Raw genomic sequence first — 16756 nt, 5'->3', positions numbered from 1 at the left:
TAAGCTGAATGCGGTATGATGGGCTATGGCGTGCCGAGATTAGAGCCATCATAGCTATACCTCTCTGCAATGCCTTACCGCAGCTTCAGCGTAGTATTTGACTATCCTGGGGTTAGTTTTGAGCATCGTGACGACCTTGGACGACACATGATACTCTGCAAAATCAAAACGTCAATCACTAAGGAAATGGATAGTACTAAGTTACCGTACTGCTGAGGTCGGAGCTCAATGTAGGTAAAGATATATATTTGCAAAGACCTAAATTGAACACAGGGTGATATCTGGCACATCAAAGATCACCAATTTAACTACTACTTATGACCAGGGACCTTCGTTCTTCAGCATATTGCTATAATCAGGCCAGAAAAAGCGCCTAACTCATCACGAAATCAGGCGTCATTATACGTCAAGGTGGTTTCCCCTATCACATCTATCATAGTTGCCATGCGTCTACACGCGAATTACAAATCGGCCCTTGATGCACGGATTGGAAGTTGACATAACGTAACAGAATGTGTGCGTGCATGATGTCTTCAGCTAGTTGACCCTACCAAGGGTTACTAAGTTTCCAAGCACTGTTACAATGCAGTAGAATTGCCCATAACGGGAATGTGTTGCGAATAGGTAGCCTGCATTGCGGGACTTTTCTGGTCTCCTGCATTAGATCGCGGTTAGGGAGTAGCTACGGCTGACCAGTAGTGTTACATGTGATCCTGCAAGGGCGATGCGTTGGCCGGCTTTCTGATTCGGATGCCTTGAAGGGCTCGCACACCTATGTACCGGGCTGTGACAGTCTAGTGAGTGAGGGAGATCTTGGATATTTTCAGATTTACAAGGGCAGTAGAGGAGAGACCAAATTGAACATGTTATGCTACTCTGTAATTATATTACTGCTTTTAGACACAGGCATCGCCAGAATACACTGTATTATAGCTATAACAACAGATGACAAGAAACAAAATAACAAAAATATCCAAGCCTCGAAATTGGTACAGGTTCTAAGCCTCATGAGGCAGTAGTAAGATATACATTCGGCAAGTCCATTGCCTTTATTGAAGCAGTAAAGGGAGTGTTGTGGACCTTGACCATTTCACCTCGTTATTCGTCGCAGGGCTCACTCAGTCCATCGTTATGTCAATTAGACAGCGATGGCAATGGCAGCAGCAACAGCAGCACCACCGAGAGTGTAGCTGAAGCGCTCCACGCTGGCAGCACCGGTGTAGAGGGAAGGAGAGGCAGAGGCGGAGGCAGAGGCAGAGCCGCTGGGAGTGGAGGAGGCAGAAGCAGAGGAGGGAGAGCTGGGGATGACGGGGCTGGAGCTGGTGGAAGCAGCAGCGCTCTCAGTGGTAGAGGCAGCAGTGGTTGCAGCAGTAGTGGCATCGGTAGCAGAGGCAGCGGAGGTAGCACTGGAGGCCTCGGAGGTGGAGCTAGCGGCCGAGGCGGACGAGGTGGCCACGTCCTTGTAGGCATCGACACCCTTCTGAATGGCGTCGGTGATACCGGAAGACAAGGAGCTAGCGATGCTAGACAGAGAGGACGGGACCTTGGAGGTGATGGCATCGGCCAGGTTCTTGGAAGCAGTGTACTGCTTCTGCAGCTGAGCGTAGACAGTGGCACCAGCCCCAGCGGACACGAAGTCGGATTTCTTCGAAATCAGATCATCAATGGTGGTCTGCACCTCCTTGGTGAGATCCTGAACCGGGCCAGTGATGGTGAGAGCATCAGTGGCGCTGAGCTCAGATCCTCCGTTGACAGTGGAGACACCAGAGTTAATCTCCGAGACCAAGGAGGAAGAGGCGGACTCGACCTTGGAGGGGTCGCCTCCAGAGTAAGAGTTGATGGCCGAGTCAAGAGACTGGACCTGGGTGCTAATGTCGGAGAGGACGCTCGTGATGGAGGCAGCGTCACGCTCGACGAGGGTAGGCTCGCGAGCAACCTTGGTGGGGTTGGCCATGACACTGGTGGCCAACAGAGTGAACAAGGCAGCGGAGAACTTCATCTTGACGGTGATAACGACGGTAGTTGAATAGATATTAAGAGTAGTAGATATGTTATTATAAACAAAGCTGGAGAACTGAACGAGTGCTTGAGGCTGAGATTGGCTCTGCTGTACATCTACTCAGTGGCCGTGGGTGAGCGTCTTTATATACACCATGGACAGGTTAGAGCTCACATGGGAGGGAACTGCGGCCGAGGCGAGAATGTGGGCCAGGGGAAGATTTCCCTGCAACTTCTGGGGTTGGCCTAATTAGCGTGCTCGAACCGAGACGTCGAGCCTGGTCCATGATACCAGAATTGACTCGTTCCTGAAAAGTGCACTGGTGATCGTCACCGTAATGATTGTTCTGGGCCAATGCGTTTGATTGCAGGGCCGACGCTCATTTTCCCCTTTGAGTGTGGCCGGAACCTTGAGGGTTCCCAGTCCCTGGTTTCCTGGCACATCTTGACCCTATTATTGTCATTGCTGGCACGTTCGGTTGCAATACAGCAATAGTAGTAGATAGAATCGGAGAGAAAATAGTACCTAGCACCTGACCAGCGCAACAAAGTAATCATCGCGAGAAGCAATTAATTTGACTTCGCTGGTAGGAGAACCAGAGCGTGGTGGCGCCACGATGGGCTCTACACCCGGCCCGCCCCCGGATTCTCATTTGTTCGTGAGTGGATGTTAGCTAATGCAGCTCGCCAAGTGTACAGGGAGAAGAGCAGGATAGCGCATCGGAAGTTCAGGGTCCGCGGGGGAGGAAGTGAGACAATGGAGGCCTAGTGGAAGTTAGCGAAGAGGAACTGTTGGAGAGGCCACTAAACGGTCAACCGAGTGCTACCCTCCGGACGCTAAGCGGAGGCCCACCCTCCCCTACCCCGCACCACCTAGTCTCAATTTCGAGTCCTCTCGTTGGGCGATCCTCTTCACCTCAACACATTGCGGCAGTACGTCCGCAATCATCAACACTCTTTCTATCGGCCATGGGTCATCTAGAACAATTGATGTGACGCCTTGATATTACTTTTGTCTTCAACTCAGGAACTGCTTCTAATCATACACAGCAATCCTGCACAGCAGTACCAAATTTCAGGTAAGAGCTGAGACGTTTGTTGGTATCCCTTTTCTCCCTAACTGGCAGTCGGGACTAACTCCGTGGCAATTCAAGTAGCAAATAATGACTCGCCCATAACTGGACTTTGCCTAATATAGACACATTGTCGGTTACACACCAGAGACGCCTCGAGACTAGTGGCGCATTCTCTAATGAGCTGAGCTAGCTAGTCGGCCCCAATGCCTGGCATATGCTGAGCTCCCCGGTTAGTGCTGGTAGATTGGTCAATTCCCAGACAGTGTCCTACTCCGTTGCTTAGATTGCGCCTCTCAATGGCTGTCATAACTATAACGGGGTCTGTGCCAGACATTATGCCCGCACAATGGAAACTCATTCGTCCTCTACTTTCGCCCAACCTGGCTCAAAATGCAACCTGATCTTCTGGCCTCGGAATCACAATGTGAACAAGAAGAGCTTGGGCACACATTAATCCCTGTGCGGCACATCTGTCCAATAGAACGACATCGCATCTGCCCGTCCCCCTTCCGGGAACAGAGTGGCAAAATACTTGGCTTAGCTACTGCTACCTCAAATCTCGCTCATCACCCTAGCATTGGCCTATGACAAACATCGTTGACAAACACTTCTATTCCGCGCCAGCTGAAGAGGCTTGCGCCCGAGGCTCCGCTCACTGGCATGTAGCACGAGATCTGAGACGCCAATAGATATGCTTGGTAGTTTGGGTGCAATTCCATCTCTCAAGAGCGCCATTAAAGATCTGGGACAGTCCGGCGTAAGGAAGTTGTCTTATGATGATGGCAATGTCTCACCCTGGACAACTTGAATGGCTGACATCAGGTACGATCGGCGCTCTTATCGATGATGGTTGCACAAAGTAGCATTCCAAGTCCAGGTTACGGTCTGTTTGATTCAATGTGTCTCAACCCGTATATTAACAATATAGCGATCTTTTGGAACAAATTAATCACTGAACACATTGGTTTCTGGTGGACAAGCATCAGGAAAAAGAAAGTCTGCATCCCTGCAAAGTGGCTCGCAGACGGCCCGATCGCAGGATACAGCAGCATTCATTCTCCCGCAAGGGAGCGATTCATCAGACGTGTTGGCTGTCACGCAATGCTAGCCAATGCTACATGATTCGCATAATCACGCTGCATTAAACATAATAGTAGTAGTATAAGGCAAGAGACAAGCACGGTACATGATCTGCCATCTGCTCTCAAAAGCCCTCAACGTCCAGCAATTTTGTTAAGTCTTTTATTTAGAAGACTCTTTCATTCATATTAGTTGTGGCATCCAGCGTCTCATAAGAGATGATCATGCCCGCAAAGGGGTAATTTCCACTTGTTGGCAGATTGTTCTCAAAAAGTGGGCACCCGCACCATAAGTAGGATTGAGTTAACGTTTGACTTTAGTTGGATGAAAACCTTAAAATTGATCGCTCAGTTCGGAAACTTGGAAGCGAATAGGCTACATTCATCCAAGTATCTGGATGCTTTCTATTTCTGGTGGCAGAGCCTCTTGTGGTTTGACTTTCCCGTGGTGATCCTACCTGCTTATATTGGTTGGCGCAGGATGTGGTTGAGAGATTTCTGGTTCTGAACCTGACGATCGTCATCTTGAAACCAGTGGTTGATTGCCCGGCAACTAAGTACAGACTCATTCGACGGTTTTCTCGGCCTGCTAGGCGTTTTAATCTTCCTTCAAAGTTGTTTGTCCTCATTCCCTGATCTCAAACATGCAAATTGACTTTTTCGCGATGTTTCTTCTTCAGTTTCGTATTAGCATTTTCCGACTCCCTCTATTGAGACGGCCCATTAGACACATTGGGGTCTATTCATCCCAGATGGCTGTTAGAAGGCTATATACTATCCAGATTCCTCCCCACTGCTGTGCACGTTTGGGGCGATTGAAACCTCCAGAAAGATGCATAGGAAAGAGGCTTGGTCTTCTCTATAAACATTCTTTGCGTCTCTTTGTTGCGTTATTATCGACACGTTGATAGCCTGGCTTTCCTCCCTTCTCTCTCCTCCCAATACTAATATGGTTCTGACACAGCGATAACTTGAGTTCGCTCTGCATATATCGTCGGCTTTGAAACAGTGCACCTCCGAATAAACGTTCGACCCTTTACTGTTGTCCATGGGTGATCAGAGAGAGAGGAAGAAACTCATCGGCGACTTGTTGTTGCCTGCCCACACATGGAAAGGAGACCACCGCAGGTGCTACACCTCTGCAGGTGTCAATATCGGCATTACTTCCTACACCAACGGCGGTGCACTCTATGAAGTTCACGCGATGAAAGCTACAACAGGGTGTTGGCATGCGGTATAGTTTGTATATGACCAAAGGGCGCTAGTAACCCACCAAGTAAGCGGGTTAGAGTAAGTTGTAAGTCGCCGGGTTTAGTAGATTATGCCATATAACTGTTATGGTGATTTATCAGCTGCAAACGTATTGAGAACAATACAACCACCAACTTCTGTGGGTACTACACAACTACCACTACTAAGCTTGAGGGTCGCAGTTCGAATTCTGTGAGATAAAAATTGCGATATCGGGTAGTAAAATTTACGCATACATGATTTCAGCTTCTTTGCCTGCGCATCACATTGCTTTGTGTATCAGTGAAGACACCACAAAGGTCTGATTGTGCTTTATTCTGGGCCATTCTTGTAATGACCAGTGGGAGTTGATATACAAGCCATGCATTACTGTGTTAGTGTGAATCGTAGGGATAAAGGGTAATCAATGTGTACTTGACTTCTGACTCTTAGGTGATTGACAATGAAAAAATAGCCCCGCCTGTAGTAACACCCGAATGACTTGATTCACAATGACTTTACTACTACTAGTACCACAAATTGTCGACAGACATTGTCCTCAGGCCCATCTTTAAAAACAGCGCACCAAAACATAGTACATTTGAAAGTAAAGTGCCGGGAAACCTCTTACAACCCACCCGACACTTTCTTCACTCTATAATAAGCGGGCACTTCCCTTTCGAAACAACTTACCAAATAGGCTTAGCGCCGCATGTGCTGTTTATCGACCCCACTACATACTTCTGCTCCCTTATATCGCTCACACACATCTCGCCATATCATCGTCGCCTACCTCCTAACTGAAATCTTCTCCTTAATCTAAAATTTTCACTCAAACGGCTACACAATGGTGGGTGCTAAGGAAACATCTACTACACCCCAGCAAAGAAAACGAGCTCCCAAAGGACGTCGTACTACTGGCCCTGTTGCCGTCGGCGGCAATAACAGTGTTGCGGGACAGGAGAATACCTCACCGCAGAATAAGACCGGTAAAAAATCCAAGAAAAGCAAGGGTAAGAGACGGGGACGGGGACATGACAAGATGGTGCCCTCCGAGCCTGCAGAAAGTGTTGACCCTGTCAAAAAGACATCGCGGAGTGAGAATAGGTAAGTATCCGTTCTATGGGAAGCCAGGAGCATAGCACTGATGCTTTCGATATAGGCCTTTATCTACTACTTCAAGGGTGGGATCATCGCTAGCTGGCTCTCCTAATGAGCTGTCAGCCACCCAAATGCAAAGTTTCCTTGAAGCTGGCCTAGCTATGATCGACGAGTCACCGGACACACGCAGGACATTTGTTGAAAGTCTGGCCACCGAGTCTGGTCTTCGCAAAGTTCGACAGATAGTTGAGACTCCATTCGCAATGACTTACAGCGTTCTGAAGCCTATGTTTGATCCACATTGTATATTGTTCCTTCGACTGGTCTCTCACAATGAGCTACTATCTTCACTTATACTTGAGAAGGCTGTGGGGACAATCTACAACGTCATATACGGTCCCGGTGGTCGAAGGGCAGTTGGGTTCTTCACAAGAATGACAGACTTTCTCGCCCAGATCAAAACCGATGGCAGACATCAGAATTCTGTCCAGTTTGGTGCTGCGCGAAGCGAAGTGTTGTCTCTAGTTTCGAGGGTACTCCTCAGTACTTTGACCTTGAACCATGAGGCTGCAATACAGGTAGATCTCAGGAGCATTGCTGGCAGAATTTACGACTGCTGTCATGCCGATAACGCAGACGCCGGGGCCGGCGATGACAGCTTGCAGCGGGCATACGAGGACATACTCAAGATCCGGGACATCCTTTCTATGGGGGACTCAATTCCTATAACACAAAAGCCCGATGAACTGCAAACCATCAGAACAAATCAGAAAGGCAGCACGAGGCATATTGTTGACCTCCCCGGTGAATTGTCTGAGCTTGGCCCTCGCCACGACAATGACAAATCGGCAATCTCGGATATTCAGATCTTGCCTACAAAATCAGAGATACTGAATGATGACCGACCTGAGTTCCTCCCCGCACGATGCGCTACCGATTCCTCCATTATGCATCACGAGCGGGGCATCCGTCGACTTCTCGATAGTCAATTCCGCCTTCTACGGGAAGACACATCTGGTGTACTTCGCGAAGGTATAAGATTAATAATACACACATGGAAACTGATTGTCCACGGAACAGACTGGCGGCTGAAGCGCAAGTTTCTTCGTGACAATATGCCAACTCCGGTCCGGGTTTATTCAGGAGTCGAAATTCGACAAATAAAGTCAGAGCATTTCAGAGGGATCGAAGTGGACTTGGAATTTGATCAGCTTCCTAGACTGAAAAAAGTAAGCCCAGCAAAACGAAAACAGTGGTGGGTTGATTCAAAGGCGTTAAGAAAAGGATCAAACCTGCTGGCCTTGTTAGACGCAGAGGATGTGGATGACACATCCGCGATCTACTTCCTTGTTTCGAAGAGAGAGACAAGCTATATCGAAAAAGTCAAGCAGGGCTCTGCCCCAGCCGACCGTGTCAACGATGTAGTTAGCGATGGCAACAGAGCCATGGTTACACTGGGGCTAGTAGGACCACCCAATTCGCAAGACTTGGAGAAGCTTGTTTTGTTCTCGAGGAGCAATCCCTTTCCCCGACCACTCATACTCGTGGAATTTCCAGCCATTCCGTACAATTCTTTCGAGGGTATTCTAAGATGTCTTCAGGTGCTACATCAGAACCCAGCACGCATGCCATTTACTGCATGGCTAGCCCCGAGTACCGATAACCATGAAATGTGTGAATCTCTGACGGAAGGTAGCACCGACGCGGGCAATATCAGTATACAACCCCCTGCATACTTCCGAAACAACCTATTACTCGACCTTTCTTGCCTCCGAGACCAAGGCGATGCTGAGGACGCAAGTCAGATACTGTCTATGTCTCTTTCCCACGATCCGAAAATACTTTCCGCAGACCTCTCCAGGGTAACTGCTTTGGACGAAGGCCAGGCAAATGCGCTCATCTGGGCATTACGACGGAAGATAGCTTTGATTCAAGGGCCCCCAGGAACTGGAAAATCATACGTGGGGCTACAGCTAGCTCGATGTCTGCTGTACAACAAGGATATGTTGAACCTGGGCCCGATACTATGCGTGTACGTGAAAACACCCATCTTATAGTTCATGCAGTCTTAGATACTAACTTGTATGTCGCAGATGCTACACTGCTCACGCACTTGATCAATTTCTCGATGGTCTCCTTAAATCGGGTGTTACCAATATCATCAGGATTGGCCCTCGCAGTGCCTCTCCACATATCGAGAGTCTCTCACTGGAAACTAGAAAGCAAGAGCCAGGACCCCGAATTAAAGGCCTTCCTAGGATAAAGAATGAATCGCGAGTGAAGTTACTCAGCATAAGCTCAAGAATTGATGAACTCCTGAAGCAAGCCCAGAGCGGCTGTCACAGCCTCGTTCTTGGGGTTCTGAAGAAAAGATTCCCCTCCCACTCCAACCGCATAATTTCGGGGTCTCCTGGCCAAACGGACACAAATGCATTACAAGCGTGGGTTTCTGGCGATGCTCCCGGAGACTGGAGCGATGCTAATATTGTGCGCTCCATTGACCGACTCCTGCAGGAGGACGTCTGGACGCTCACGGCTTCTGAGCGAACTCGTCTCCTTAGTTACTGGCAGGAGGCGGCTCTCACAGAGATCAGTCAACAAGTATTGACACTTCTAGAAGCTCATTCGGCAGAAAAGGAGCGATATACCTCAGCGTTCAACATGTCAGATGTGCAACGCCTGAACGACTGTCAGGTGGTAGGCGTAACTACTACCCAACTAGCAAATAATGCTGATTTGCTTCGAAACCTCGATGCAAAAGTACTCATCTGTGAAGAGGCAGCAGAGGTTCTTGAGTCGCATGTTCTCACTGCGCTAATACCTTCGATCCAGCACGCTATTTTGATAGGAGATCACTTGCAGCTACGTCCACGCATCTCGAACCTTAGGTTATCAATGGACTATGAACGGGAGAGCCCAAAGTACAACCTCGATGAGTCATTGTTTGAGCGACTAGCAAACTTCCGGTTCGGAGAATCTACATCTATTGAAGGTGGACAGAACCAGCAGCAATATAGCTTCCCTGTGATGCAGTTGAGCCATCAACGGCGGATGCATCCATCCATTTCCGAACTGGTCCGCGAGACTTTATATCCAAAGCTCCAAGATCATCCTACGATGGCCTCATATCCCCTTGTACCTGGCATTGCTCATAGATTGTGTTGGCTCGATCACCCTCACTTGGAAGATCCGACTGATCCTACAGAGCCAATGCAAAGCAAGACGAATACATGGGAGATTGGGATGGTAACCGCATTGGTGCGACATCTCTGTCAACAAGGCAAGTATGGGCCCGGCGAGATTGCCGTATTGACGCCATATGTTGGACAGTTGAGAATGCTCAGAAATGTCCTGGAAAAGCAAATGACCCTAATAATCAGTGAGACGGACTCGGAGGTACTCGATGAAACTGAGGGGTTAGAAGTGAGTGGAACCTCTACTGCGCATGGGAAATGGTGCGGAAAGCAGAGGGCCCCTCAGAAGGGAAGCCTCCTAGATGTCGTTCGATTGGCTACAGTCGACAATTTCCAGGTAGGAGATAACCAAAATCTGCAAATAATAGGTCTAACACCATTTCTACCAGGGCGAAGAAGCAAGTGTCGTTATTGTCTCCCTTGTCCGCAGCAACAGATCCCGAAATTGTGGGTTTCTGAAGATGCCAAACAGGATCAACGTACTGCTCAGGCAAGTATTATACAGGGATGGTACTCATTGTATGAATGCTGACTTGGTCTCCAGCCGTGCCAAACATGGTATGTATATTATTGGCAATGCAAGTACGGCATCAACCGCGCCCATGTGGTCATCCGTTATTCAGCTGCTGGAAAAAGGCGCTAATATTGGCCGGAGACTTGAGTTGCGTTGCGATCGTCACCCGTCCCAGGGGTTCTACGTTTCTTGCCCGAATGACTTCACCATACATTCCCCTGAGGGTGGATGTGCGGAAAAATGCAGACTAAGGCTAGACTGCGGGCATACCTGTGCTGTGAAGTGTCACTCAGAAAGACAACACAAAGCAGTGAAATGTATGGAGCTGTGCACTCGGATGAAAGACTGCGGCCATGCATGTCCGAAGAAATGTCATGAGCAATGTGGGGGATGTTTGCAGGTAGTCCATAATGTCCTCCTCCCCTGTGGGCATTTAGCGGAGGCTGTGGAGTGCAGACAAATGGGTAATCTCGCAAAGGTGCGGTGCACTAAACGCGTTTCTCGCACTATGGATCGCTGCGGCCACAGTGTCGAGATACGCTGCTTTGAGAATGATGGTGCAGTGAATTGCTTTCATCTGTGTGACAGCCCCCTGTCTTGCGGACATACCTGTCGGCGTCTATGCTGGCAGTGTAGATACACAGATGGTGACTCCTACCACATCGATCATGGCCCATGCCGAAACCCTTGCGGCCGGGGATTCTCGGCTTGCTCGCACAGCTGTGGCCAACCGTGCCATCAGGGTACGCTGTGTCCGCCTTGTAATCTGACATGCGAAGTGCGCTGTCGGCACAGCCGTTGTGCAAAGACATGCAGCGAGCCGTGTCCCCCATGCGCAGAGACATGTGGGTGGGGCTGTGAGCATCGCGAACAGTGCAGTATGCCATGTGCTGTCCCTTGTAACAACATTCCTTGTGATTTGCGATGCAAGAAGAAAATCACAAGTTGTGGACATCAATGCCCTGGTATCTGTGGGGAACGTTGTCCAGATCCTCGGTTCTGCCGGCTATGCTGTGGACCAGAAATTCTGGAGCAGAATGTTGATCTCATCGAGCTCAAGGCGTACAAGGACGTCGACATCGACCAAGATCCATTGGTATTCCTTTCCTGTGGTCACTTCTACACAGCATCCTCACTGGACGGCATAATGGGGATGTCTGAACATTATGAAATGGAATCATCTACAGGCAGGTTACTTGGCCCGAAACTTACACACCGATTATTGGAGTCTGGGCGTCCAAAAGGGTGTCCTCAATGCCGTGCACCACTTCGTGATATCGATCGCTATAACAGAATCATCAAACGAGCATTCCTCGATGAAGCAACGAAGAAGTTCGCCACTCATGCAAGCTTGAAGTTTAGTCACCTGCTGGAAGAGGTTGAGGTCTGTGAGAAAGATATCGAGCGCGAAAAATCGGGTTTTGTATCTGAATGGTTGCAGGATTCAGTCGGGACCAGAAGTGCCGACGAGGTCAAGCGCTCGGTGGAGGCTTATCGTGGAAGGGGAAACAGACTTTTGGGCAAAATCAAGGAGTTTACCAAATCTGTGGCAAAATCTGAGCAGCCGTTTGGGAGGGTCAGTGATATACTCGCGTCAGCAAGTGCGAGGAAGGCTAGCATGCCTGAAACACCCTTCCATTACAGTGAATCGTATATCCAAACCGGGTTTCAATCACGCGGCCACGTTCTCGCTCTTCGACTCACCTGGGCTCTTTTCTGGAACTTTGACACCATCTACAGCAACAAACGAATTGACCCACGTATAAAGATGACTCTGGCCCAAGTGGTAACGAATCAGATTAGTGGTCTACTGAGTCGATGTGAAGCTCTGGCGATAGATTGCCACAAGGCTAAGTTTCTGCAGCAGGAGGTAGAGTCCCGAACGTATCATGCTATGTTCTCAGTGCTTTCCCTTAGCAATCAGGAAGCACACGGTAACCCTGTCGAGGGAGCCATTGAAGCAAAGATACGGGAAAAGGCACTGAAAGAGCTGAAAGATTGCGATGCGATTTGTTTGCGCCATTCTAAAATTCTATGGTCTCTCCGTGAGGATATCGAAAAAGCAAGGAGACTGGTAAAGGGCGGAACATTCTACAGCTGCGTTACCAGCGAAGAAAGACGGCAGGTGTATCAGGCCATGGCGGCACAGTTCAACGGTACAGGCCACTGGTACTATTGTGAGAATGGGCATCCGGTATGTGATATCACCATCGATTCTCGTTGAGTGCTAACTCGGATTGCCAGTTTGCGGTGGGAGAATGTGGGATGCCAATGGAAGAAAGTCGCTGTCCGCAGTGTGAGGCGCCAGTGGGCGGGCTCAATCATGAGTTTGCTCAAGGGATCCGCAGAGCAGATGACATGGATGTGGAGTTTGGCGGTTCCCTTTCTCTCGAGGCGGACGCAGACTGGTAAGCTGCCAATCATATGATCTTGATATTGAGGTCGTTCAAATGTATGCACATGCGAGAGATGTTTCTGTAGTATATTGCGCCAGAAGCTAGCTAGCAGAATGATCATCGGCTTCGCGATAGCAATGAGGTAAAGACATGAAACCAACTACTATGGTAGCACTAACTATTACATGGCACCCGATAGCTCTGAGTACCTCTAAATGTAACTGGATAATTGATGGAGTATTGATTTTCAAGAGGCATGCACCACATAACTCTCCTAGCTATCTCACAAGTCCGAGTGCAACCCGATGCGATGCGGGATTTTTGACAGTGCATCCACGTCATGCACTGCCACCCCAGCGAGTATCACTACCCATGTAGAAGAGGCTGCGATGGCCATAGTGTATCTAGATTCTCAAAAACCGGGATTATACCAAGGAGTGGCTGCAATGTGCTGGCCAGCCTTATCGGGCGGGCATCCATTGTGAGTGGGATGGCGTGCAACGTGTCTCGCCTCGCGTCGGCGGCATCTTCTTCCACTTCCCCTCCCCACTGCTCCTCCATCCTCGACCCCTCGATCGGCATCCACGTCGACTGGCAGGAGCAAGCTGCAAGCTTTCGGAACCCAGGTATGAACCTGATACGCTAGATTCGTTGCACTGAAGTCTAATGCGACGCTGCAGCTTCCTCTCATGCTCCCAGCTTCCATCAAGGTGCTGCCTGCTTGCTTTATTCTCTCGACAGGGATAGCAATGGCGTTCATGGTGCAGGGACTGATGTGACCGACATAGCTGGGTGTAGTATGCAGCAGGAAATAGTCGTACCTCCGAACTAGAAGGGCCTTCACTACGGTTTCACGAAACTTGAGCTTTGCAGTGTTTGGTAGCCAATACCACCCGCTGATCGCTGTCTTCCCTTGAACAATCGAATTCTCCCTCTGCAATACACCACACTGGCGGGTTATCGACACTGGCAGATGGAGGTGTCGACAGTTGCAGGCGGATAGGTTCAGGCATTGCTACATGCAGCTACCTTGGAGTACCCCGCAGTCACCATCTACCAATCTCCTAGGCCATACATCGTGTCAATCAAGAGAAACGTGCATTATCCAGCTTTGGTCGAATAGTGATGAATGGCGTCGGATGCATGCTGTACGTTGCAATGCCCAAACTGAGGTCACCCAACAGATGCGTCTGATAGCCAGGCTATGGCTATCGCGCATATCGTGCAAAATCGGACTGGAAGAACGTTATGGAATGGGCAGGTCGAAGAACATAAAAGGCGTCAAGTGCCAGCTGCTCATAGCATCTACAACTCCATCCTTCATCCTAATCTACAAGCTACAAGCCTCCAATTCCCCGCCACCATGCCTCAGGACCTTAAGGTACGAAAACACACATTAACCTTGCTTCAGCTACTGATGCTCATAGAACGCCCACTACTCCTATGACTACCTCCATGGGTTGAGGGAGAAGTACGAGAAGTCGGTAAGTGTTCCTCGACACCCCGGTCTGCTCACGTCTAACTGTCACCTAGGCTCAGGACTTCTGCCGTGAGTATCTCCAGAGATGTGAGTTGATGGGATATTAACAGCAGCAGGCGGTATGACCTTTGAGGACGCCCTTGCCCATGTCAAATCGGCCGGCCGCACAGACTTCACCCGGGAACAGTTGGAGGCTTTTGACACCAACCATGACGGCAGCATCAACTTTGCTGGTGAGTGTCTTATGCATTTCTCGAGAAATGCTGCTAACTGAAATAGAATACATGGAATTGATGCTCAACAACGACAAGGAGCTCGCGTTCCGTAATGCCAAGTTCATCGCTTAGATTGGGAGGATCGGCCGGCGCTGTATATAGGCCGCGATATAGCATGAATAAATGATTATGACAACTATATCTATGTCTTCGTCGTTTGAGTCCGCTACAGACTCTGTACTGTGTAATCGCATTTTCATCGTCGCTCTCGTCTCCGAGATTAGTAATAATACTTCCTGATGTCAACATTCAAAACACGGCATTCCACAACATTCAAATGATGTCATGTCTCAATCCCTAACATCTTGCTGAAACAGGTACCGCTCTGTGATTTCATCGAGCAAACAATATAGTAGAAAGGTCACCCTTGCATTTGGTATGATACTATTGGCGGCATCCAGTGTTGATCGTATTCAATATGACCAGTAGTCTCCACTTCAACAGTGGGTTTGCGATAGCCAGGCATCGGCAGTATTTCCTGCAGAGCATTTACACTTCTTCATCTCACTTCACTTGTCCCTGCTCTCACTACATCTTCAATTTCACAAAGTTACAGACATCATGTGGCTCTCTCTTGTGTGCAGTATTCTGCTGCCACTTGGGGTAGTCAACGCACAGTCTCAGTACCTCAATGAGAAAACCAAAGGTACACCACATCGCGTCAGTTCGAATTCCACTAACAGCACTAGAATTCGTCGTCAATGGGTCTGCCCTTCCTTTCGTCGATTTCGACATTGGCGAGTCCTACGCGGGCTACCTCCCCAACACGCCTTCTGGCATCTCCAGCTTATACTTCTGGTTCTTTCCTTCTTCCGATCCTAATGCGTCCGATGAGGTATGTTGACCCCAGTTCACTCTCTTCCATGGCTAATAAACAGATCACCGTCTGGCTGAATGGCGGCCCAGGATGCAGCTCCCTGGCAGGCATCATGCTCGAGAACGGTCCCTTCCTATGGCAACCTGGCACCTTTCGACCCGTGCGCAACCCTTTTTCCTGGAACAACCTCACCAACATGGTGTACATTGATCAGCCTGCTGGAACGGGATTCTCGCTTGGTCCGTCTACGGTAGTCTCGGAATTCGATGTAGCGAGACAGTTTATGGACTTCTGGAGGCGGTTCATGAAAACGTTTGATCTGCAGAATCGAAAGATCTATCTCACCGGAGAGAGTTATGCGGGGCAGTATATTCCATATATCGCCTCGCAGATGCTAGACCAGGATGATGATAAGTATTTCCGGGTTGCCGGCATCCAGATCAATGATCCCTACATCAATGAGGTGTCAGTTTTGCAGGATGGTTTGGTGCCCCTGCCACAGGCTATTATTTACTCGACTAACTTTGAATGCAGTGCCTGCTGTTGCGACCGTCAATCAGCACCGCTCCCTTTTCCCCTTCAATGACACCTTCATGAGCCAAATCACCCAGCTTTCCGACGACTGTGGCTACACTTCGTTCCTAGAAGATGCCCTTACCTTTCCACCCCCTTCCAAATTCCCATCAGTGCCCTACAATGCCAGCTGCAACACCTGGGAAACTATAATCAACGCCTCGCTAGCTCTCAACCCATGCTTCAACCGCTACCACATCCCCGACTCCTGTCCCACATCGTGGAACCCAGTCGGGGGTCCTGTCGTCGGCCAGGGTCCAACCAACTACTTCAACCGCAGCGACGTTCAGAAAGCCATCAACGCTTACCCAACGGATTATTTCGTCTGCAAGGATGGAATCTTCCCGACGGCCGACGGACTGGACACATCTCCCCCAAGCTCCCTGGGACCGCTGCCGCGCGTCATCGAACAAACTAACAACACCATCATCGCGCACGGCTTGATGGATTTTGAGCTCCTGGCACAGGGAACCCTGATCAGTATCCAGAATATGACCTGGAACGGGAAGCAGGGGTTCGAGCGGGAGCCAGTGGAGCCGTTGTTCGTGCCGTACGGCGGATCATCGGGAGGAGGCATATTGGGAACAGCATATACAGAGCGTGGATTGACATTCTCGACAGTGTTCAGCTCAGGACATGGTATGCCCCCTAACCCAGTATGCGATGAAGCGGAATACTAACTGGAATAGAAATCCCAGAATATGCACCGGGAGCAGCATATCGCCAGCTAGAGTTTCTGCTAGGGAGGGTCGCGAATCTGTCAATGAGCTGATCGGGAGACAAACAACAATCAAAAGCAAAATACATCATTGCAGGCAATAATTGAGCAGGTGCAGGTGACGGAGCAGAATGGTCGAGCTGTCAGATCGGATGATTGTTCGGCAATGAGATTATTGAAGCTAGAACTAGCTCTGCTGAACTTTGCTTCTCCACCACAGCTATCGCCATCATAATCCAATCATCACTGCAATTCTACCTTGATCCCCTCATCGTAGACCCGTAAATCCGACAAACAATATACTA

The 16756-nt window shown here is 49.3% G+C and overlaps 4 protein-coding genes across 4 annotated transcripts; 3 read left to right on the top strand and 1 right to left on the bottom strand.

Moving 5' to 3' along the window:
* Window positions 1–857: 857 nt before the first annotated feature.
* Window positions 858–2120, bottom strand: BO79DRAFT_210721 (cell wall mannoprotein 1 family protein). The gene has a single exon (XM_025682870.1). The coding sequence runs from the start codon at window positions 1997–1999 to the stop codon at window positions 1139–1141; it is 861 nt and encodes a 286-aa protein (XP_025536426.1). The 5' UTR covers window positions 2000–2120; the 3' UTR covers window positions 858–1138.
* Window positions 2121–6645: 4525 nt separating this feature from the next.
* On the top strand, window positions 6646–12604 carry BO79DRAFT_272852 (uncharacterized protein; the record flags this gene model as incomplete). Its single annotated transcript, XM_025687460.1, has 4 exons — window positions 6646–8516; window positions 8578–10015; window positions 10068–12386; window positions 12437–12604. The coding sequence occupies 4 exons, from the start codon at window positions 6646–6648 to the stop codon at window positions 12602–12604; spliced, it is 5796 nt and encodes a 1931-aa protein (XP_025536425.1).
* An 822-nt stretch (window positions 12605–13426) lies between these two features.
* On the top strand, window positions 13427–14435 carry BO79DRAFT_289668 (uncharacterized protein). Its single transcript, XM_025688803.1, has 5 exons — window positions 13427–13969; window positions 14016–14072; window positions 14122–14137; window positions 14185–14301; window positions 14348–14435. The coding sequence occupies exons 1-5, from the start codon at window positions 13793–13795 to the stop codon at window positions 14413–14415; spliced, it is 435 nt and encodes a 144-aa protein (XP_025536424.1). The 5' UTR covers window positions 13427–13792; the 3' UTR covers window positions 14416–14435.
* A 469-nt stretch (window positions 14436–14904) lies between these two features.
* On the top strand, window positions 14905–16578 carry BO79DRAFT_272846 (serine-type carboxypeptidase F; the record flags this gene model as incomplete). The annotated part of the gene is made up of 5 exons (XM_025687459.1): window positions 14905–14989; window positions 15033–15178; window positions 15222–15642; window positions 15695–16372; window positions 16423–16578. The coding sequence occupies 5 exons, from the start codon at window positions 14905–14907 to the stop codon at window positions 16503–16505; spliced, it is 1413 nt and encodes a 470-aa protein (XP_025536423.1). The 3' UTR covers window positions 16506–16578.
* Window positions 16579–16756: the final 178 nt, after the last annotated feature.

Source organism: Aspergillus costaricaensis, assembly GCF_003184835.1.
Source record: "Aspergillus costaricaensis CBS 115574 unplaced genomic scaffold BO79scaffold_30, whole genome shotgun sequence".
NCBI lineage: Eukaryota > Fungi > Ascomycota > Eurotiomycetes > Eurotiales > Aspergillaceae > Aspergillus > Aspergillus costaricensis.
The sequence above is the reverse complement of the archived record's forward strand: the minus strand, read 5'-3'. Positions and strand labels throughout refer to the sequence as shown.

Bases quoted from the DNA above. Each gene is read 5' to 3' on its own strand.
- BO79DRAFT_210721 (XM_025682870.1), bottom strand. From the start codon at position 1,999: ATGAAGTTCTCCGCTGCCTTGTTCACTCTGTTGGCCACCAGTGTCATG.
- BO79DRAFT_289668 (XM_025688803.1), top strand. From the start codon at position 13,793: ATGGCTATCGCGCATATCGTGCAAAATCGGACTGGAAGAACGTTATGG. The intron at 13,970-14,015 runs GTACGAAAACAC...TGATGCTCATAG, and splicing joins CCATGCCTCAGGACCTTAAG to AACGCCCACTACTCCTATGA. The intron at 14,302-14,347 runs GTGAGTGTCTTA...TAACTGAAATAG, and splicing joins CGGCAGCATCAACTTTGCTG to AATACATGGAATTGATGCTC.